This window comes from Lethenteron reissneri, chromosome 10, assembly GCF_015708825.2.
Source record: "Lethenteron reissneri isolate LAM-NWPU_2019-01 chromosome 10, ASM1570882v1, whole genome shotgun sequence".
In the NCBI taxonomy this organism is placed as follows: domain Eukaryota; kingdom Metazoa; phylum Chordata; class Hyperoartia; order Petromyzontiformes; family Petromyzontidae; genus Lethenteron; species Lethenteron reissneri.
Window position 1 is genome coordinate 6,785,023 of NC_083788.1, and position 24,345 is coordinate 6,809,367.

General features: G+C 47.6%; 1 protein-coding gene and 1 non-coding gene across 3 annotated transcripts; one reads left to right on the top strand and one right to left on the bottom strand.

Moving 5' to 3' along the window:
* The first annotated feature begins 531 nt into the window (after positions 1–531).
* Positions 532–19,786, top strand: LOC133340880 (R-spondin-3-like). Of its 2 annotated transcripts, none has more exons than XM_061549346.1 (6): positions 532–2,105; positions 8,893–9,123; positions 10,547–10,744; positions 11,880–12,029; positions 14,144–14,335; positions 15,442–19,786. In XM_061549346.1, the coding sequence occupies exons 2-6, from the start codon at positions 9,012–9,014 to the stop codon at positions 15,528–15,530; spliced, it is 741 nt and encodes a 246-aa protein (XP_061405330.1). In that variant the 5' UTR covers positions 532–2,105; positions 8,893–9,011; the 3' UTR covers positions 15,531–19,786. The 2 variants fall into 2 exon arrangements, with proteins under 2 accessions (XP_061405330.1, XP_061405331.1); XM_061549347.1 differs by lacking the exon at positions 532–2,105 and adding an exon at positions 3,924–4,058.
* Positions 4,252–4,323, bottom strand: TRNAE-CUC (transfer RNA glutamic acid (anticodon CUC)). Its single transcript has one exon. It is a non-coding gene; the product is annotated as a tRNA-Glu (tRNA).
* Positions 19,787–24,345: the final 4,559 nt, after the last annotated feature.

Here is a 24,345-nt window from a genome sequence, read left to right on the forward strand (position 1 = left end):
CGCACATTGGGGGGGGGGGGGGGGGGGGGGGGGGGGGTCAGACATTTGTGACGATGTGTGACGATGGGGGGGGGGAGGGGGGGAGAAATGTGGCGTCACATCAAAATGCGCAACTTTAAATAAATATAGACAACACGTTCCACTTAATTGAATAGACTTTTTAATAAATGTTGTCTCCTACAACATCAGAGTGCAGCGCCACATTAAATACGCACTGCAATGACAATAGTTTAAAGCGATTTGAAGCATGTTTCTTTTTTTTGGGGGGGGGGGGGGGGCAGAGCTTTGTGACGTCATATTTGAGGGTGGTTCTGACTTTTTGTGACGCCGTGTGACGATGGGTGGAGGGGAGGGGGGTAAAAAAAATCGTCCAAAATCGCGTGACGTCATTTATGGACGGCCCCTTAGCGGGTAATTCCACAAGCACGTGCACACTGACCGCCCCCCCTATCCACCCCCCTCCGCCTCCCCCCCCAATATAAGTAATCTATGCAGCACCACTGGATCCTTATACCCGCGTGGTCGCGCATGAACGAGAGTGGGAAGTGACACAACACCACACACAGTGGGCTCGCACGCACAGCAGACAAGCTGACACTCCACTCACACCCCACTCCGCTAACACACACACTCACTCCTGTGTACTCAACGAAGAGCGAAAACAATCACACGTATCAACAACAACAAGCACGCTTTAACAAATCGTGCGCTGCACTCATCACACGCTATTCCTGCACACAAGACCACTCGTATACAGCAGCAATGCAAACACTCGGCGTTCTACACTCTTATACATATATCTGATCATACGCGAGACCCATAGCCACTTATATTATATAGAATATACAGCCAGACACTTAGCGAACAGAGACACACACGCGCATGTTATGCGCGCACTCTAGACGCAGCGACACAAGCGTAGTCATACATACACAATGTCTGCTACACGAGAGTAGACTGACCACACACTCACACGAGACACACACACACACTAGACACACACACCACACTAGATACACACACACACTAGACACACACACTCACACTAAAACACTCACACTAGACACACACTAGACACACTCACACTAGACACACACACTCACACACACTCACACTAGACACACACACTAGACAAACACACACTCACACACACTCACACACACTCACACGAGACACACACACACACACTAGACACACACACACCACACTAGATACACACCACACTAGTCACACACACACTCACACTAAAACACTCACACTAGACACACTCACACTAGACACACACACTCACACACGCTCACACTAGACACACACACACCAGACACACTCACACTAGACACACACATACACTCCACACACACACCACACACCACACACCACACACACACTAGACACACACCACACACCACACACACACCACACGATACACACACTCACACGAGACACACACACACACTCACACCACACACACACCACACACCACACACACACACTAGACACACACACACACCACACACACACACTAGACACACACACACCACACTAGACACACACTCACACCACAAACACACCACACGATACACACACGAGACACACACACACCACACTCACACGAGACACACACACACTACACACACACACTAGACACACACCACACGAGACACACACACACCACACTCACACGAGACACACACTCACACCACACACTCACACTAGACACACACATCACACACACACCACACACTCACACGAGACACACACACACACCACACTACACACACACCACACCACACGAGACACACACACACCACACTACACACACGAGAAACACACCACACTACACACACACTCACACGAGGCACACGCACACACACCACACTACACACACGAGACACACACCACACTACACACACCACACACCACACTACACACACGAGACACACCACACTACACTACACACACACACCACACACTACACACAAACTCACACGAGGCACACGCCGTCTATTCTCGCTCGACGTCTTCACCTCCTGCGCCGCTGTGAGAAGTCAGAGGGAGAGTCGTGGTCTCATCTGGATCCCAGGCGACTCATTCAGACAGCACAGGTGGGAAACCGTGTGCGTGCAGGTCAACTCAGCCTCAAATGAGTACCTGGTGCGGTGTGTAAAACAACATCGCCACTGGGGAGAGACAAAGGCGGTCGGACGTGGCGTTGACCGCCCACCCCCTCCTCGTGTGCCGTGGCGGCCTTCATAGGTGCTGCTCGCTTACAGCACTTGCCCCAACAGTCTGTTGAGGATATACGGGGGATCTTTGTCTTGTGCGTGTGTATCTGTACGTGACTAGATTTGACGTTTTCGTGACTGCAAGGATTCATACTCTTTGTTTTTTAAATCCTTTATATTCAGTTCACTTGCAAATCTTTCGGTCGTTTTTTAACCCACTTCCCGTGATCCAATCGAGCTGGCATTTTGCACACAGACTCGTTGTGCGTGACAATTTATTTTCGTGATTTTTTTTTCTCCAAAATTTTCCACTTTTTAGGAAAAAAAAATTCATATTTAATTTAAAATACCAATGTGATAAAAATGAAACTCTTACTCAAGAAAAACTGAAATGAATAATAAAAATAAAACCGATGGCACGCATATAAAGGATTTAAAGTGAAAAACTTTGTTTTTACGGGTTAATTTTTCTCGGTAAAGTCACGTAGGTAAATTTTTTTTAAATAAATTAAATCACGACGTCTCGGGCGCAACACAACCGTGCTTTCGCTAAGTTGTCCCCACCTGCAGAAGGACGCTTCTAGTCTCGGTTCTTTCGGTAAAGTCACGTAGAAGGGAAATAATAAAATAAATTAAACTATACTTATATTAATATGAATCCCTGCAGTCACGAAAGCTTTCAATCAAAATTTAAGGACGCTTGTGTTGCGCCCGAAACGTCGTGATTTTTATTTTTTTATTTTTTTACCCGCGTGACTTTACCGGAAAAAAGCAAAGAGTACCTGCACGCGTGTGCGGGTGTGTACGTGTGCGATAGTGTAGCGGTTCGGGTAGCGGCCAATGCGCTGCGCTAAAAACCCGGCGACCCAAGTTCCGATACTGGGTCACGGTCGACACCAGCGACGATGATCTGAACCGGTCCTGGGCCTCCCCGAGGTCCACTCAGCCTTAAATAAGTAGCCGATGCGGTGTGTAAACATGAACGCTGGGGAGACAAAGGCGGGCGGGCGTGGTGCTGGCCACATCACGTGCGCGTGTCCTCGCCAACAGCTGCACGTGACCCAACACTCTGTCCAAGGCTATATGGGGGATCTTTGTCTTTGCATGCAAGTGATGACAGCGTTGTTATTCACGGGGATTGTCTGACTATACGCTCTAGTCAATAAGGAGCGGGCGGGAGGGAGGCCCAAAGGCAGTTAAGATATTACTCGCCACTGACGTTAGCCGGGACTGTGATTCAAAGCCAGATTTCTGGATTTGTAGCGCGTACTCTTAGTTTTTTACGGTAAAGTCACAGATGTAGGGGTTATTACGGGAGAAACGGCGGACAACAAACACAGGGCTGTCGGCACTCACATACACGGGGGGTCACACCGACGTCCGCATCAGTTATTGCCCACGCCCCCAGCCCTCGGAGGCGATCCCTATAAAAGGTGGAACCCAAAGAGCTCGAGGCAGTTCGACACGAAGCTGACCAGTGAAGATCCAAGACTCGGAGATTAGGCCCTGGGACTCCCCGGTCTCGCCGTCCTTATAAGGGCCGAGCCGGGTAAGCCAGTGGCGCGGCCCAAGAGCTTCCAGACCGCTGCCCTTATCAGGGCAAGGCTGGTTAGCTGGTGCCGAGATCTGTGCTTGCCAGGGCCAGATCAGTCAGCCTCCCGTAGCCCAGTAGAGGAGGACTGGGGGACAGGACAGAGGGCTTAGTACTAGGGTGGGTTTCCCATAGTACGGGTGAAGGGGCCGATACCCCTTCAACTATTGTATCTGTCCCGGAGTTAATAAACAGTGTGTCTCAACTTCCTCATCGTCTCCTCATCAACTTACTACACATAGGTAAAAATGAAATGAAAATGAATCAAAGTAAAATAATAATAATAATTTTATTAATTTTAATTTCATTTTTTACCTACGTGACTTGACCGAAAAAACTAAGAGTATGAATCCTTGCAGTCACGAAAGCTTCAAATCTAGAATTTGTAGCGCAGTTTGTTATAAAAAAAAATGTGTACTTAAAAAAAATACTTCGTTCCCTGACCGGGAATCGAACCCGGGCCGCGGCGGTGAGAGCGCCGAATCCTAACCACTAGACCACCAGGGAAGCCACATTAGGGCAGGTCACACACTCCTCCACTACCACGTGTGTCAATTGAACTCGCAGTTACTGACTTTGGGATCCCACCACCCTCTTTGTCGGCCAGTGGTTTGCACAAGACACACAGCAACCCTAAGTTAGCGTCCAGGTCACGGCTAACGTCGGTGGCGAGTGGCGTCCGAATCTGTGCTGGGCTTTCCCTAAGTCAACTCAGCCCAAGGTGACTTTACCGAAAGAACTAAAGAGTATAGATTCCTGCAGTCACGACAGCTTCAAATCAAAATTCAGCCTAAGGTGTTGAAATGTCAGCGCTGGGGAGACAAAGGCGACCGGGCGTCGTCCTCTCGTGCGCTGTGCCGGCTTTCACAGATGCTTGCTAACAGCACTTGTCCCAATAGTATGATGTGGAGGCCTAATGGGGGATCTTTGCCTTTTTGTGGAATTATTCAACAGTGGCAGTCGATGTAACGAAGATTCGATTAATAATCACGATTGCACTTTTGAATCGATCAACTATGTTACACTGCAGTACAGTTAATAGTAGCGGCTTCTAGTGGATGCCGAATTCACGTGAACCTATTATATAACTTACTCGAACCATAAACAGAGTCTGATGCATGCGGCTTGATCCATGAAAAATCCAGAGCTTAACGAATCGATGTTTAATCAATGTTTAATCGATTCATGGTAACCCATCTATCCATGAGGGCATTGTGTTAATCCTGATCGTCATTATTTATTCATGACGAATATATTGACAAATTGATTCAAACCACGGCTACTGGACAGACCCCTGCAGAGGCACAATATGCTCTGGTTAATAAGACGTCGTACAGGTACACATTTCGATTATGAAACGCACCCCGCTCCGATTTACTTTCAAACCCGTGCGTCTCATAATCGCAACAGGACGGCGTTTACGCGAATCTCTAATGAACCCATTATCACACACACACACCTGTGATGCAGGTGAGTGGTGATGACGGGGTGTGATCGGGAGAGGAGGGCGGGGGGGATATGCAACACATTAATGATCATCATCATCATCATCAATAATTAGGCACGGGTGATATCGCTTGTATATGAGGGCTTCGCTGCTCCTAACTCGTGGCTTCCACGTGGTGGGTTCGTTGGTCCTCCGAGTGAGAGGCGGAGCCGCGCAGCCAAGTGGAGGTGGTCGTGGAGGTGTGCATCGGCGTCTGGTTTAGTGTGAGTGATAGTGTGTGAGTGAGTGTGATTCTGTGTGTGTGAGGTGTGTGTGCGATTCCCTGTGTTTCTGTGTGTGTGATTCTGTGAGTGTGATTGTGTGTGATTCTGTGAGTGTGATTGTGTGTGATTCTGTGAGTGTGATTATGTGTGATTCTGTGAGTGTGATTATGTGTGATTCTGTGAGTGTGTGATTGTGTGATTCTGTGAGTGTGTGATTATGTGTGTTTCTGTGAGTGTGTGTGTGTTCAATTAATTACCACGAAACCACGAATTAAACATAAACCTGTAACTAATAAGCTTGGAGTGGACTTGCCGATGATTGGTACCAGCGGTGTCAAGATCGGCCTCTGTGGAGGAGGCTCGTGAAGGACGCTGCTACTGGGCAGTTGGAGGCAGTCGCCCTCCAACAACAACGGAGAGCGGAGGAGCGACGCTCACAACAACGAGCGGAGCGCCGGGTGGCTAAAGCACAGCAAGTTGGCACAGTAGGGGCACAGGTGGCGCATCAGCCAGTCATCTCGGTCATCTCGGTCAGTCGACCCGTGGCACCTGCTGGGTCTGCCCCGTGACCTCCTGCCGGCGGGCGTTCGACACTTCACGTGGTAGCCTCAAGGTGCACATAGCCTGGCACAAGCGTCGTGGTGACGTCACCGCCACTTAGTGGCGAATGGCGGTTGTTGTTGTGGTGTGTGTGTGTGTGATTTGAGTGAGTGTGTGTGATTCTGTGTGTGAGTGTCCGTCGTGATCGACTCTGCCTCAAATGAGCACTGCACCTCGTGCGGTGTGCAGTAAACATCGCCACTGGGGATACAAAGGCGGCCGGGCGTGGTGCTGGCCACCCACCACCTCTTGTGCCGTGCCGGCCTTCATAGGTTCTCGCTAACCGCCCCAAGGGTCTGCCTCTGCTATAAGGGGGATCTTTGTGTTTGGTTGTGCATCGTGGTAAGTGTCGGGCAAGGTAGTTGTGTGTGTGTGTGTGTACTGTGTTTTTAGAATCGTGAATACTATACTTTAATGGTAACTATTGGTTATGACGATGGGGCAGAGTCGGTCGGTTTATATTTTAAATTAGTTGTACACCCTTGAGGCCGGTGGTGGAAATTCCACAATTCTATGGCGAGGGTGGCGCGTCTTTCGCTCTGTTCAACTCGTGAACTACCCCCACCTCCCCGCCACAAAGTGGTACTCGTCTTGATCGATTCTGCAGAGATGGATGATGGGCGAGGTCAACAGAATCCTGTTGGGGGGGTTATCTCCTTCCGATTATGATCCGCTGAGAAGTACAATATTTATATTAAAGAGCATTTAAATGCAGTGTTTTGGGTCTCCCTCCCACGTCGTGTAGGAACGTGGTGGTTTTCATCTCGATGGGAGTTTGACCATACTTCACCACTCGCCGTTCGTTACTGTCGTGTGGATTCCGAGGTGACGTGAACAGGGGGGAGGTTGATGTTACTACCCGTGACCCCGGGGGAATGGAACTCGTAGCGCAGAGTGCCAGTGCCACGCCACTGCTCCCGCACAACAAGGTACACGCCAGAGGTCGCAACCCAGGTACCCGATACCCGTACCCTACCCGATACCCGGCTACCCGTACCCTGGTAAGGCCGGGTACGGGTAGGCCGTGAGTCACTGGTGAGTAACCGTTTGTCACTCATTTCGGGTAGGGTACGGGTAGGGAACGGGTACCCGGGTACGGCCCTGGTGTGGCCGGGTACGGGTAGGCCGTGAGTCACTGGTGAGTAACCGTTTGTCACTCATTTCGGGTAGGGATACGGGTAGGGAACGGGTACCCTGGTGCGGCCGGGTACGGGTAAGGAATCAAAACCCGTTTGCGACCTCTGGTACATGCCAAGTGGTAATTAACTTCTGTGTTGGAGATGCAAGTTTGGAAGCGGGACAAAAAATATTCCTGAGACACGAGGAGAGGAACGCGTGGGATTGGAGAACGGGCAGTAGTTGGGGAAGTCGCTGGGACGTATGCACTTTTAAATCTATATTGACAATCGAATGTTTTAAAACTCCTTTGTGTTTAGTCTGTCCTTCCCCCGCACCTCCCTCCGATGAGCACGTTTTGGCTACGCACGGTGCGAAAGAAGTTCAACATACACGCGTTATAGTTGGAGGCTCTTCATTGCCTGTGTAACGTTAATAGTCGATGACTATAGTATGGGGTCGATGGGACCGGTGGTCGAGGCGAACGAAGGAGACATGTTGATGACCAGGAAGTTACATTTGCGCTTTTATCGGCTCATTCTGTGTAATCTCACAGAAGCAGCCTGGGTTCGATTCCTGACCGTGGCGTCGGCCAAATATTATTCTGAGCTGTCCCGTGTTTTTTTAAATCCTTTATATTAAGTTCGCTTGCTTGCTTGCGTGCTTGCGTGCTTGCTTACGACCGTGCAAATCTTTCGGTCGTTTTTTAACCCACTTCCAGTGATCCAATCGAGCTGACATTTTGCACACAGACTCGTTGTGCGTGACAATTAATTTTCGTGAAAAAATTTTTCCTAAATTTTACACCGTTTAGGGGAAAATAAATAAATATTTAGTTACCAATTGCTTAATGGTGGCAGACAATCATCTGACCCATAGGTGGCAGCCATCTCAAGCCAGAGGACGCGAGGACTCTAGCCGCCACGCATATAAAGGATTTGGAGTGATAAACTTTGTTTTTACGGGTACATTTTTTTACTTATGTGGTGTTTGGTGTCATGTCCGTTTCGGCTCCACGTGCTGTGGGTTTCTTCATCGCTGCACTCACATTTCATTCATCCGTCTATCCATTCGATGGTAGATTTGTTATCCAGATCATGCTGTGGGGTCTCCATCCAGGTTCACCCGGCCATAGAATAGTCACACCTGGCAAGGTGGTTGGTGATGGTGGTCCATGAGCATTGGGGAGGAAAAAAAGGTGTGGAGTTTTAGGTTTTCCTGGATAACAGCGATACATACATCGGGAATTGGTTGTCCGTCTCTCCACTCTCTTGATCTTGTCTGGTCACGTTCACATGTTTTAATCAGGTGAAAACTCGTAGGAGTCTCGTTTGCAGGTAGCCTGTACATGTGTTCATCCATTTCTGTTCATCTACGCCTGTCTTTTGAGCTGTCCATCTTTGTGCTTGTGTATTTGTCCTTCCGTTCACCCGTATAACCGTACCCATCCGTATGGCGGTACAATGCCCATGCGTCCATCTGTCCGGTAATACGTCCGCTTGTCATTTTGTCCACGTGCTCATCTCCCGATTTGTCCTTTCATCTGCCCTGTAACGTTAGCCCTCTACCGTTCGTCTACCCGTCCCCTCTCGAGCCTCCGTCCGTCCACGTAAAAACTTTGAGGGCCTCTGTCTGGACTGCTCTGCGCAGTGCCCGTGATGACAGCAACTCGGCACTGAGCAGAGGAGGAGCCGGGAGGAGACCTCCCGTCATCGTCGAACAACAACGTCGTCTCCGTCGTCGTCCTCGCCACCTCCGTCCTCTTCACGATGAGGCGGCTGCTGGTGCTGACTGTTGCCCTGCTGCTCATCGACTCTGTCGCGCTCGCTGTGGGGTCGCGGGAGGGCACGACGCCGCACCTCCCCTACAGGACCCGGAGAAGTGAGTGGATCAACCTCTCACGAGTTCATCTTGCACCGCAACAATCCTTGTGGGTCTGTCTCACAAGCCCCCAGGTTCCTAGAGCCAGGCACTCGTACGAGTCGTGTACCGCTCGCTGCTGATACCCGAGGCTCTTTGGCAGTCTGAAGAAGCCTAAAAAAGCTTCGGTGTTGATATACGAGGCTTCGAGCTAAATCAAGCCAGTTTTTTTGTGTTAATGTTCTCGACGTTAATGCCTGTGACTGGAATCCTCGTAAACAAATCCTTGTCACTCTTCGATCTGTGTGGCTTTGCATTAATGCCTGAGATGTGTAGGCCAAGGCATTCTTAGCACTGATAGGGGTTCACAGTTCTTGTCGGAGGCTCGTAGAGCCAGGCTAAGGCACGCACCGTTTATTTAGTTCACTCTTCATGCCCGGAGCTTGTACAACAAGAACCGTCACTTTGATTTTTATAATTATGTTTTCGTAGTTTGGGCTCTTGTAGAGTGAGGCTTTGGAATCGCAGTTCTATGTAGATGCGGTGATGTGATCTTTAATCCATCGGTGACCACGTGGGAATCTAACCTACCGGTTGCATCACTTGCACGTGACCAATCCCCCCCCCCCCCACCACGTGTGATTTCCCATGGCCGTGTGGAAGACCCATCGCCCCCACCGCACGTGTGACCGTGTGTGTCCTGGAGTGGTGGTGCAGCGGTTAGCGCGCTGAGCTACGAACCTTGCGACCCGGCTTCGATTCCCGCTCACGGTCAACACCAGGTGACGATTATCTGAACCGGTCCTGGGCCTCCCCTAGGTCGACTCGGCCTCAAATGAGTACCTGGTGCGGTGTGTATGCATCGCCACTGGGGAGACAAAGGCGGTCGGGCGTGGTGCTGGCAACCCACCCCCTCGTTTACCGTTCCGACCTTCATAGGTGCTCGCTAACAGCACTTGCCCCTACAGTCTGTTGCAGCTATACGGGGGGGGGGGTGTATCTTCTTGGTTCTTTCGGTAAAGTCACGTAGCAGGGAAGTAATAAAATAATAAAAATAAAACATAATAAAATAATTCTCACGACGTTTCGGCCACAACGCAAGCAGCCGTCCTCAGGTGAAGACCAGGTCTGTCGGGGAGACAGCGTCTGAATGAAACACCACCACGCTTGGAGCGTATATTTAAGCTGCTGGGTTCATTCAGACGCTGTCTCCCCGACAGACCTGGTCTTCACCCGAGGGATGGCTGCTTGCGTTGTGGCCGGAAACGGTCGTTGAGAATTATTTTATTACGTTTATATTTTTATCATTGCATTACTTCCCTTCGACGTGACTTTACCGAAAGAAAGAACCAAGAAGATGAATCCCTGCAGTCACGAAAGCTTTAAATCGGGGTGGCGGTGTGTGTCTTTGTCTTTGCCCTGCCCCGGCTGCTGCTGTGACCAGGTCTGTCGGCGGGGAGGCCGCTGCTCTCGTGCCCGCGGGGCTGCTCCGTCTGCTCGGCCGCCAACGGCTGCCTGCTGTGCGCGCCGCGCCTCTTCTTCCACCTGCAGCGCGTGGGCATGCGCCACCTGGGCCAGTGCCTCCTCGCCTGCCCCGCCGGACACTACGGACAGCGCAGCGCCATCGCGCACCGCTGCATGCGTGAGCAGCGCGCCCACCCACACTCCTCGAGATACAACCACACTCCTCGAGATACGACCCCTCCAGAACTCCTCTGAGATGCACGTCCTCTCCCCCTCCCCACACTCCTCGAGATACGAGCCCACCCAAACTCCTCGAGATACGAACACACCCACACTCCTCGAGATACGACCACACCCACGCTCCTCGAGATACGACCCCACCAACACTCCTCGAGATACGACCCCACCCACACTCCTCGAGATACGACCCCTCCCACACTACTCTGAGACTCACGTCCCCCCCTCTTCCTCCAGACGTGTTGCCCCCCCCCCACACTCCTCGAGATACGACCCCACCCACGCTCCTCGAGATACGACCCCGCCAACACTCCTCGAGATACGACACCACCCACACTCCTCTGAGACGCACGTCCCCCCCCCTCCCCTCTTCCTCCAGACATGTTGCCCCCCCCCCCCCCCCCTCCTCGAGATGCGTCCCATTGCAGTGTGCTACATTGACCTGGCGGCCTTCACTGAATTCGCATACCCCTGGCTGCACTGCAGTGTCCTGTACTGGTCTCCACGAGCTTGATTTACACCGCCCTGCCTCCACTAACCTCTCACTTGTCTTTGGTGACCCGTGCTCACCAAATCCTCGCTGAACTTCGACTTAAAGCTTTCGTGACTGCAGGGATTCATCTTCTTGGTTCTTTCGGTAAAGTCACGTAGAAGGGAGATAATAAAATAATAAAAATAAAACGTAATAAAATAAGTCTTTCCGACAGACCTGTTCTTCACCTGAGGGCGGCTGCTTGCGTTGTGGCCGAAACGTCGTGAGAATTATTTTATCATGTTTTATTTTTATTATTTTATTATTTCCCTTCTACGTGACTTTACCGAAAGAACCAAGAAGATGACCTCGCTGAACTGCGAGCCCTGACCTTTAACCGACATGACCTTGCGGTCCCCACTGCACTCACCTGAACTTCACCCAGTAGCTCCTCGGCGCTGCCAGCTGCTGTTGGCCGACCTCGGCAAGCGCGCTCTATACTTGTCGGCCTGCCGTGCAGGCCTCGCTAGGCGCTTGCCGACACGCCCGCTCGCCATGCTGACCTTACTAGGCGCTCGCTAACACTCGCCCACTGTCCACGCAGGCTGCCAGGTCCCGCACTGCGACAGCTGCTTCGGCCACTCGTTCTGCACGCGCTGCTCACGCGGACACTTCCTGCACCGTGGCCGCTGCGGGAGCGGCTGTCCCAGCGGACACGAGGGCGACAACCGCACGCAGGACTGTCTCCCCACAGGTACGCTGGGTGGGGGGGGCGGGGGGGGAATGGGGGATATGGACATGGGGAGGTCATTGGGACGAGAGGAACGCGCGCTACCATCTCTGATTATCATGGTTTGGCTACGTACGCCACCTAACCCAAAAACTTTAAATTATGAATTATATTAGTCGCGAAAGGCAAAGTGTTTAAACCAAATGCATTTTCAACTTGCATACATTCAACCATATGGAATGACGAGAGAGGAAGACATGGGGGGGGACACGATGCATGTGGACCGGCCTGCCTGCTCGTACGGATCGCGACACGGGGACCCAACTACTGCAGTGACAAACCGAGCCATTGGGATATGGGAAGTGGGGGGGGGGGGGCACAGCCACAACCAGGTCTGCCCGCTGGTATACTGGAGACACGCTGGGGGGGGGGTGTCGTTTGTGGAATATTGTGGATAATAAAATAATAAACAGACAAGGGTCTGTTTGACCACGTTAACAAAACCATAAACATCACCACCGCCACCACCCAAGGCAATTGTTCACCATATAGCCATATTATAGGCCGTTGGGTACAAGTGCGGTTTAGCGAAGATCTATTGATGCCGGTGAGGCACACCGAGAAGTGGTGTGGTCGGTGCCATGCCTGGCCAGTGACCTTTGGCTCGCCAGTGCTGATGTTCGCATCCCGTACCAGGTTGTAATTTTAAGGCTGAGTTGACCCAAGGGAGGCCCAGAACTGGTTGAGATGTCACTACCCACAGAAGTTGGCCATGACCTAGGGGCAAACGTTTGTAGGGCACCCCTCCCTATTACTACTACCAAAGATAAAGACAAATATCCCCCGTATAGCCTCAACAGACTGTTGGGGCAAGTGCTGTTAGCGAGCACCTTTTTTGAAGACCGAACGTGGTGGGTGGTGGGCACCCCACGCCCAGCCGTCTTTTCTATCCCTAGGGGCAATGTTCACACACTGCACCAGGTACACATTTGAGGCCGAGTCGACCTAGGGGAGGCCCTGGACGGGTCCAGAAAATCGTCACTGGTTTTGGCCGCGAGTGGGAATCTCAATCTGGTCGCTGGTTCTGAGCGCAGCGCACTAACCGCTCCACCACCACCACCGCAACCACCAGCGGTGGCATCGCCAACTTCGACAAACGCCCTCGCGTCTTCACAGCCGCAGCTGGTTCGTGGAGTTTGCTCTTGTTGCCTGCATTGCCGTCATCCTTGCCGTGTCCCCACACGCGGGCCGGCAGCGTCCGTAATAAAATCGTAAAGGGGGCAAGGGTCAGTTTCTGCCGTATGAAAAAAAAGTTGACTTTTGGCTCCGAAAAGAATTAAGATTCTCTTGGACCAAAGTTGTTTTTTTTTTCCCATTAGCAATCCCTGGGCTGGTTTCTAACGTGACGAGAGTGTCATCAGCAGTGTGTGTGGCCCGTCTGAAAAAGAAAAACCCACCACTGGTCCAAAGTTTATCGCCTAAACTGCAAGCTCTGCTGGAAAATATTGGTCCAGAAGGTGCATCGACTGTGGGAGTGGAATGCTGTTGTCATTTCATGCTGAGAGAGACTCTTGCTTGTTTATGATTTTATTACTGAACGGACATCTGACACGACCTGGCCACATGTAGTATGGGGAAATTGTGGGTGTGGAAAGGTGTAGTGGGAGGGGGACACGACTCTGAGCACTTGTGGGGGCGGGGGGGGCACTGGTGGGGGCGGGGGGGCAGGGGGGCATGAGGGGGACGTGAGTAACCCTGAAATGATGCACGCTATATTTAAATTTAGTCGCTGCGGAGGTGCTCTCTGCGCGTGGTCGAAATTGGATTGCTGCCTTGGTGTAGGTGAAATTCGTGATTGTTGTGCTGGTGATGCACTTGGTGTGCTACTCGATGATGTTGCTGGTTTATTCTGAGGATGACAGCAATTCAGTGGATGCTGCTACTCTACGATATGCTGCTGAGCCTGATTCTGATGGTTATGATGATGATGATTATTATTATACTCGTGGTCATGCCACTGCTGACGCTGATGGTGATGGATGCTTCTGAGGTTAATGTGAATGATGCCGGTGGTGGTCGTCTTGGTGGTTTGGCGAGGACGATAATGCTGCTACTGCTGCTGCTGCTTGAACCCGCAGTGGACTGCGAGGTGTCCACGTGGGGAGCATGGTCCGCGTGCGAACGGAGGGGGAAGACGTGCGGCTTCAAGTGGGGGGCCCAGGAGAGGAGACGTGGTGTGACCAGGGCCCCCTCCCCCCAAGGGCAGCACTGCCCGCCACTCGAGCAGACTCAGCGCTGCCTCGTGCAGCCCAGGTTTTGCCCCGGGGACGGTGAGGATCATTGACAATGGTCATCGTCATCAACCTCGTCATCGTCGTCGTCATCATCCTCGTCATCATCCTCGTCATCATCCTCGTCATCATCCTCGTCATCATCCTCGTCATCATCCTCGTCATCATCCTCGTCATCATCCTCGTCATCATCCTCGTCATCATCCTCGTCATCATCCTCGTCATCATCCTCGTCATCATCCTCGTCATCATCCTCGTCATCGATGACGTCGCCCGCGTTTGATGCAATTGTAATCGTTGATACGATCGGTAGATTTCCATCGTTGTCACCGTTATTGCGTTTCCATTTAATCACTGCTGGTATTATATAACCGACGCATTAACACGCGTGTCCTCGACAGCGCTTGATGAACAATAATCGCCAATGCATTTATACATTGACAACACGCTGTATTGGGTTGTATGTCAGCCTGCTTGCGAAATAGTAATACTATTTGGCATTTATCATGAATACGTTGATCATTATCAACATTACGATACATTTTAAATGTGTAATCTGAGGGCACCGTTACCGCATCGGTTTCAACTTTCACACGTCCACACAATCATTAACATGAACCACACGCGTGCACTTTTATAATTCGGTCGTATATAGAGGCATCTGAATTGAACCGCGCCTCGACATGCGCGCGTGTTTTAAGTTTCAAGATTATTAAGTTCAAGCCAAGTGAGAGTTCGACAGACCAGGCGGTAACCAACGTCCCCTAAATGAAGAAAGTCAAAACCAAGCGGCGCAATTAGGTAAATAGCAATCGGGGAATAAAATTTGCATTCCTACGAGGCATGGAAAGTATTGCTCAAATATAAATCACTGTAAAATCGAAGCTAAATATTAAATTCCCTGCAGCTCCGACAGACTAATCCTGATACAGATTACAAAACTATGTTTTTTGTAGAAACGATTAATAAATATAGGCTCCACCCACCCATAGCACTCTTACATGAACAAACAGATTCTAATTTAGGATTTGTATAGCACCCTTTACCAGGGCATGTCACATTAGCATCGGTGTAACCCCCACACACGTGCACAAACAACACGTCGATGATGTATTGTCAATTGCCATCGTTGCCGTGCGTTGCAGAGCTGGGGCCGCTAAGGCAGAAGATGCGTTTGGAGCAGAAGAAGAGAAGAGGGTTCACGGTGACGAGGAAATTCGAGGTCGAGCCCTGACATCAACCCTGCCACAACAGCCACAACAACCACAACAACAATAACCAGCGATGCCAAACTGGCCAGCGGACAGCACTATGCCAACACCACTACCACCACGAGCAGCATCGTCAAGATTTAAACTGCGTAGAATTTTGCGGTTGTGCCGCTACAACTCTCCCTGGTTTGTTCGAGTCGTACCTTGTGTTGTAGGGCACGATGTCTGACGTGTCGTCTCCACGTGCGGCAGACATTCCTCGAAACAAAACGTCAGACACTGCACCGAACAACACGCAGTGGAAGACGGCATGTAAACGTTTCAACACGGCCATTTTTATGTCCGTTTTTCGTTTCTAGGATCGTAAAAGCCCCGCAGAACAAAATGGTCCTTGTATTGTGCTCAATGGAGAAAATGTCTTGAACATTTGAGAAAATCTCTGCTGTGATCGTTTAAGTTTTTGTACAAATATTTTTGCTTTTCAGGGTTTATTTGGGTGGGCGCTACAGTGCAACAAAGTCTGTGCTGGTTGGAGACATGTGAAATAATGTCTAAGTTTTGGCCACGGGGGTTTGTACAAATAGTTGTTTTTGTAAAATCTTTTATTTACGTTAACATTTTTTTTTAGTATTTGGTTTGCCCTACAGTGCAAAAACAAATGAAATTTGCACGAGGTCACGTGGCCTACTTATTGCGAGTGCCCCACTATTTTTGAGTTTTTTATTTTACGAAAAAAAAGTTTCTTACGTTTTTTTACATATTAATATTACGGCCGTTTAGAATTATTACGGTTAACTGAAGTGGTTATCGTCGCTCGTAAAAAAGGGCAAAAAAATAAAAAAAATTGTTGCGGAAATAAGGGGGGGGGGGGGTGCATGTGGGTTTTTTTTCTTTGCCCGTGTGTAGCAATCGCTCAAATTTGAGAACGCGTTAGTGCGGCCATGGATGTTTGTTTTGGTGGGAAACGCTGTGTCCAATTTGTGAAGATTAATTCGGGTGGCCACGCAGCGCGAGACTTTAAATGCTTCAGGTGTTTGCTTGAAGATTGAGAACTGCTGCAAATGTGCCTCGGTATAGTTTGTCGCTTGTGCGGGAGTTGTTTTGTGTTGCCTGTTCCCCATGTTGAATGGTGCTGCAGTTTAACTGACATCTGCATTTATTCAATACCATTTTATATGTTTACATTACCGCTTTTTTATTGAAACCAACTTTATGTTTTTTGAATTATTACCACCCTTGTGATGCTTTATTATTACAATATCAATGTTAATTGCAGTTGCGCTGATTTTGACATTTGTATTTTTTTACTTATTTATTTGTATATTTATATTTTCCTTTGGGAACTAATTTAAAACCGTTTTTATTTGCTACTTACAGCTTCAACATTTTGTTTGTCATCGCGTTGGTTGATCGTCTTATTGCGTGGTGCAGAATTTGTCTTGAAAGGGGGAAAAGTCAATCAACAATTTTTAAACAAACCAAGAATATCAATTGGACCTAAAAGCAATGACATATTAATCTCAAGTTTTTTTGTTTAAAATTTTCAGCAGAAGTGGCATAAATCAATACACAAGTCTGCACCATAACTCTTCCTAAGACTCGGAATCTGCATCTCCTAAATCCTAGAAGTCTCAACTGATGCACCAACCCAAGGCTTGCTAGCTTGGGTTATGGTACGTTTTAATTTGTTTTTTGGCTTGGCAAATTTGATTATCCGTATTTATGTATTTGCAGCAATCGGACATGGCTTGGTTAAATAATCCCTTGCAAAGACTACACGTGACTTGGGAGATTAAGTCACAATTCAAGAGGAACGAATTTCCACCTTAAAGTCAATGGTGCAATATATTTGTCTCGAGTTGCAACTGTATTATAAACCCACACGTAGCATGTGTTATGTATACAACACAGCATGTAAATATATGCAGCATATATCTATTTTACGTGGCGTTACAGGCTCTCTTCCACCAGAGAAAAATCCTCGCCCTAAACATTCCATCAATATAGACAAACCTTCCTCAAGCAATTTGCATCAGCTGTTTACCACCAAGCCTATTTTCAAACTAATAATAGGAAAAAAATCAAACTTGGCAGTGACTGTTCAAGATAGTGGGGAAATTGAGTTAATTTTGCTAACGGTTACTTTGGGACTTTTGTTCTATAAAATAGTTGAGTATAGCCAGGTAGCATGTGACCAAAACCCTTTATGGCCATTGGCTGACCTCTTGTAAATCACTATCCAATTTTGGTGACTCGCAAGACGGTCCAGGGAAAGTTCTCTTATCCATGATTCTGTGATGGACCAATATCATGGATCCTATTAGTCGCGGTGTTATCCAGAATTATTTGTAGGAAATGGTTGCGGATGATGAGGTTTTTGTGGACTCGTGCAGATAATACGAGTCGTGGATAATAGGACCACGGATAAGAGGAGTTCTGTGGTTGTGTTCAGAGCACCAGTGTTTCGAACAGAGCTGCAGTGTTATTGTTGGTGCATTATTATCCAAAAGCACTGCGCACGTGAATTGCGTTTGGGTTTTTTCAGTAAATCTATGCTAAGTTTCTCATTCAAGTTTTCCCATTAAACGTGGCGTGGGCATTACCTAATATACATAACTGCTTGAGAATATGTGGTGTCTGGTCTGCCTTGTATCGATAGTGTAGTTATGCTATATCCTTCAAATGTGACTCGTTCACCTGTTTTTGTCGTCTCTACTATCACTGAAACGTAGGCGCCCATCCGATTTCATGAAATGCAACGAATGCCATCAATTCGCCCAAATGCGGTGTGGCGTGCGATCGGTGAGGTTCAAGAATCGCTATTCAAGGAGGTCATGGAATGGAGCTGAGTGTGATTGCACCAACCTGGAAGGTGGCGATCGTGTTTGTTTTGGCCATAGCCAAAAATTGAGTGGACGTAATAAGGAAAACGAATTTCCTGGAATAACAGTACAATTCTAATCGAGCGACACTGGAATGAATGACAAACAAAGTGGACAAGAATGCAAAACATGGATTCGCGACCACAATCTGGGGCGTGAAATTTTAGATGCCATGAAGAGGGCTTAAGGTGTTTGACTTGGGCATGAAGTTTTATGACCTGGGATGGAGGGGGAAGACTTCTTTTTGAGGTGTGACATTTTTATACGAGAACCTGGAACGTGATTTGAGAGGGACGCCACTTTGGGCACGAACATTTGAAGTGTGAAATGAAACCAGAATCTTGAGATTTAAATGTGACTTGATGTCAGGTGTGCATCTGAAGACACTGCCTGCGCAGATGAGACGCGCGGAATGGAGATGCAAGGCTTCAAGTCGTGGGTGGAGTGCGTAAATGAGAGATGTGGATCGCAGAAGGGGGAACTCGAGTCGTGGTGTCCATCGCACAGCGAAGATGAACCGAGGGGAGCGTTTATGGTGGGAACATGGCAGTGAAAGGTGGAGTGTCTGTGAAGGTGGACCTCGTAGTTGACACTTGAAGGAGGCAGCGGAGGTTGAGCAATATATCACCAATGGACAATTGCTTTGTAATGGAGCAGTGGATGGAAAATGTCTGGAGGTGCATATTGTGTTTAACGTGCGCTGTAGCAATTTAGTACATCTTGGTACTGTGTGAAACATTTGTAAGTGGGCTCTGGACAGTGGTTTGCTCAACATTGGAGAAAATGTTTTGCAGTATTAAAGTGCCATTTCTGTATAATCTCTATAAAATCCAATGCTGAATGCGTGTTCGTCTTATGAATTGTAAATCTAAATACCAAATGATGTACTTTGTAATATTATGCAATTCCCTTTGTGCGTTGTAACTTGCATATTTGTCAACTTGCAATTGTCCCTAGTTCGTGTCTACAAAATTAACATTGGAATGTGTTAAAAAAAATCCATAAAAATGGTCTTCGGGCTTATGTGAGCTACAGAATGTAATGTCGATTACCTATCAGTGTTACCAATTGTAATGCCGTTTGCACACTTAACCTCTGTGTATGCACACTACGAAATGTGGTGTCCATTCCCTATTAGCGCTACGGAATCTAATGTCGGTCTGTGTACCTTTATAAAATGCAATATTACACACTTTATAACGCAGTGAAGTCAATTGTGGTACAATCCGCATTATCGTACAATAAATGTCCTCAAGATAAGCTAAAAAGTTATCTTAAATCGCCTCACGGAATGTACTTTATTGTATTCACTTTACCGTACGCGCTTATCAGCACTATGAATTCCAAACGCGTCGGTCAGTGTGAGCTATGAAATTAACTCCGTTGAATTAAACTCTCAGTATATTTGTTGAGCACATACCAAAAAAAGTGTGTGTCATTTGTTTTAAATGTGACCGGTTGCCCTGATAGTTCTGTTTATTTGTGCAGTTTGTCGCATTGGTGGCCGGTGTGACGCGTCTAAAGAGAATGGCAGTGTTTGTTAAAGTTCTGCACAGCGAGGTGTTTCGTCTGTTTAAGGGGCCCTCCCATAAATGACGTCACGCACCTAGAGGGGGGGTCAGACATTTGTGACGATGTGTGACGAGGGGGGTGGTGAGAAATGTGACGTCACATCAAAATGCGCAACTTTAAATGAATATAGACAAACACGTTCTACTTAATTCAATCGACTTTTTAATAAATGTTTTCTCCTACAATATCAGAGTGCAGCGCCACATTAAATACGTACTACAATGACAATAGTTTGAAGCGATTTGAAGAATGTTTTATTTTGGGGGGGGGGGGGGGGCAGAGCTTTGTGACGTCATATTTGAGGTGGGGGGGGGGTCTGACTTTTTGTGACGCCGCGTGACGACGGGGGGGGGTCAAAAATCTTCCAAAATCGCGTGACGTCATTTATGGACGGCCCCTATAGGTGACACACCTTACTAATTGGCTTGTGCCGGGTGGTGGCGGGTTTAACGACACATTTGTATTTACGCCATCTAACCCAAAAGACCTATATTATGACAAAAAATATCTTAGTTTTTAAACACAGTCGTGTGATCGTTAAATGCTGCAAATTCTTCAGCGCCAGTAGAGGGCTGCAGTGCTGCACAGCGATTGATATAATTAATTATTGATTTGAAGCTTTCGTGACTGCAGGAATCCACTCTTTGGTTCTTTCCGTAAAATCACGTAGGTAGAAAATTTTTATTAAAAAATGAAATGTCTTTTTTTTATTTAAATGTTCTACCTTCGTGACTTTACCGAAAGAACCAAATAGAATGGATAATATAATTATTGAATCAATTGATTATTGAATCAATTGATTCTTTAATCAATTGGTGCGGAATTTTTTCTAGTGTGGTTATACCTTCAAATCCATGGTGGTGTTCTGCATACTATCACACGAAACCAAACTCTCAGCAACGGAATTGACCAAACATCCCAATGCAAGTCCCTGTCATGAGACTCGGGAGACGCGTTCCTGGGTATAAAGGACGTTAAATTTCGATTTAAAGCTTTCGTGACTGCAGGGATTCATCTTCTTGGTTCTTTCGGTAAAGTCACGTAGAATGGAAATAATAAAATAATAAAAATAAAAGATAATAAAATAATTCTCACGACGTTTCGGCCACAACGCAAGCAGCCGTCCTTAGGTGAAGACCAGGTCTGTCGGGGAGACAGCGTCTGAATGAACCCAGCAGCTTAAATATACGCTCCAAGCGTGGTGGTGTTTCATTCAGACGCTGTCTCCCCGACAAACCTGGTCTTCACCTGAGGACGGCTGCTTGCGTTGTGGCCGAAACGTCGTGAGAATAATTTTTTTATGTTTTATTTTTATTATTTTATTATTTCCATTCTACGTGACTTTACCGAAAGAACCAAGAAGATAAAGGACGTCGTTGTTGTTGTTGTTGTTATCATCACTGGCCAGTGATGTCTGAACGATCTTTCGTGCACCGATCACCAATCCGCACGGACCAGCACGGCGAAGTGTGGCCAAACAATCTCCATTATTGACACGGTGTGTGTGGGGGGACCCATCCAGGAGTGGATTGAGAGCTGATATACTATTAGTTTTTTTCGGTAAAGTCAAGTAGGTAAAAAAAAATTAGCATTAAAAGTTAATAAAAGTAATAATGGAAATAAAATAAAATAATAAATCACGACGTTTCGGAGGCAACACAAGTCTCCGTCATCAGGTGGGACCGTCACAGCCAGATTAGCTGCATCTGGCTGTGACGGTCCCACCTGATGACGGAGACTTGTGTTGCCTCCGAACCGTCGTGATTTTATTGTTTTATTTTTATTAATTTTGATGTTTTACCTACGTGACTTTACCGGAAAAAAACCTAAGAATATGAATCCTTGCAGTCACGAAAGCTTCAAATCTTTTAATTATATATTTTTTGCAGTCACGAAAGCTTCAAATCTAGAAAGAGCTGATATTATTTTGGTTTAATAACCCATCATTATTCACTTCTTTCGCAAAGCACGTGACCAACCGTGCTAATAAGAGTTGAGAGTAAGCTTGGTTAAAGTAGTCTAAGAACACCCTGTATGACGGCTTCATTAGAGCAAGACATTTCATGGCTGCACCTTTTTTTTTCGTTTTATTAAAACAAATATATCCCTCGTGACACCTTGGGTATAAACAGCGCTAGGTGTCAGAGAATTCTTCACTGCATAAATTAATACAAAATTTCGATTTAAAGCTTTCGTGACTACAGGGATTCATCTTCTTGGTTCTTTCGGTAAAGTCACGTAGAAGGGAAGTAATAAAATAATAAAAATAAAACAATAAAATAATTCTCACGACGTTTCGGCCACAACGCAAGCAGCCGTCCTCAGGTGAAGACCAGGTCTGTCGGGGAGACAGCGTCTGAATGACAGACCTAGTCTTCACCTGAGGACGGCTGCTTGCGTTGTTGCCGAAACGTCGTGAAAATTATTTTATTATGTTTTATTTGTATTATTTTGTTGCTTCCCTTCTACGTGACTTTACCGAAAGAACCAAGAAGATAATACAAAATTCTCACCGATAGAGGGGGCCATTTAGCCGAGCAGCAAGGCAAATGGAGCAACACAATTTAATTACGGACTGTAATTCGAATATTTCATGAACCTGACTAATAATCCCTTGAGGTGGAAAATTTCGTTCGCAAAGGTGTCTAGGGGATTTATGTATGTATGTTGAATTTCTTTCGCGCAGTACAAAAGCCAACCGTGTTTATCGGAGGTGCGGGGAAGGACAACAAACTAAACACAAAAGCAGTTCTAAAGTAATTAGTTTTCGATTTAAAAAAATGTCATGCTGCACTTTGTGGGAGTGCTGGCCAATAAACATCTTCTTGGTTCTTTCGGTAAAGTCACGTAGAAGGGAAGTACTTTACCGAAAGAACCAAGATGAATCCCTGCAGTCACGAAAGCTTTAAATCGAAATTCAATAAACATCTGCTAACCCAATTGCATTTCGCTTAACACGTTAGACATTGACGCTGATGAGACTCAAACGGTTGACATCCGTCCAAAGTTGTGTTTGCTTAAACAAATGCTGCTGCTGATTAAAATATTGTTCTGGAATGTCAATAGGTTGATGGACTAAACATAGCTACCTACGTGGAGACACAGAACGAAGTTGTTGATGCTGTTGTGTGCTTGTATTGCGGGGAGAACAGATGGGGTATTGAGCCAGTTGAGGCTAGCGTATGTTAATTTAAAAAAATCCTATAATCCATACTTTTTACGTGGATATGAGACAATTTCTGAAGGGTCTACAAAATCTGGAAACATTTTGGGGAGTTTATTTCGGACCTGAAATATATTTACAAAATACAACGACACGTGTGAATCTACTGAACATCTGTGAGAAAGAAAAAGCTTCAGCGCTCATCGGATTTGTGCAGAATAAATGAAAATTCTGAGGATGTTCCAGAAGATTCGGTGAGGCTATTCCGAACTCGGAAGTCAATTGGATGATTGTCTTCCGTCCGTTCAGTTGGGAAACCAGAAGCGGTGGCTCCTTCCAGAAGACTCGGTGGGACTCTTCCGAACCTGGAAGTCAATTGGATGAATGTCTTCCATCTGTTCAGTTGGGAAACCAGAAGCGGTGGAATCTTCCAGAAGACTCGGTGGGGTTCTTCCAAACACGGAAGTCAATGCGATGAATGTCTTCCGTCCGTTCAGTTGGTAAACCAGAAGCGGTGGCATCTTCCAGAAGACTCGGTGGTGCTCTTCCGAACCTGGAAGTCATATGGATGAATGTCTTCCGTCTGTTCAGTTGGGAAACCAGAAGCGGTGGCATCTTCCAGAAGACTCGGTGGGACTCTTCCGAACCTGGAAGTCAATTGGATGAATGTCTTCCGTCCGTTCAGTTGGGAAACCAGAAGCGGTGGAATCTTCCAGAAGACTCGGTGGGACTCTTCCGAACCTGGAAGACAACGCGATTAATATCTTCCGCGTGTTCAGTTGGGAAACCAGAAGCGGTGGCATCTTCCATAAGACCCGGTGGTGCTCTTCCGAACCTGGAAGTCAATGCCATGAACATCTTCCGCGTGTTCAGTTGGGAAAACAGAAGCGGTAGCATCTTCCAGAAGACTCGGTGGAGCTCTTCTGAACCTGGAAGTCAATTGCATGATTGTCTTCCGTCAGTTCAGTTGGAAAACCAGAAGCGGTGGAATCTTCCAGAAGACTCGGTGGAGCTCTTCTGAACCTGGAAGTCAATTGTATGAATGTCTTCCGTCAGTTCAGTTGGAAAACCAGAAACGGTGGCATCTTCCAGAAGACTCGGTTGTGCTCTTCCGAACCTGGAAGTCAATGCGATGAAAGTCTTCCGTCCGTTCAGTTGGGAAACTAGAAGCGGTGGCATCTTCCAGAAGACTCGGTGGTGCTCTTCCGAACCTGGAAGTCA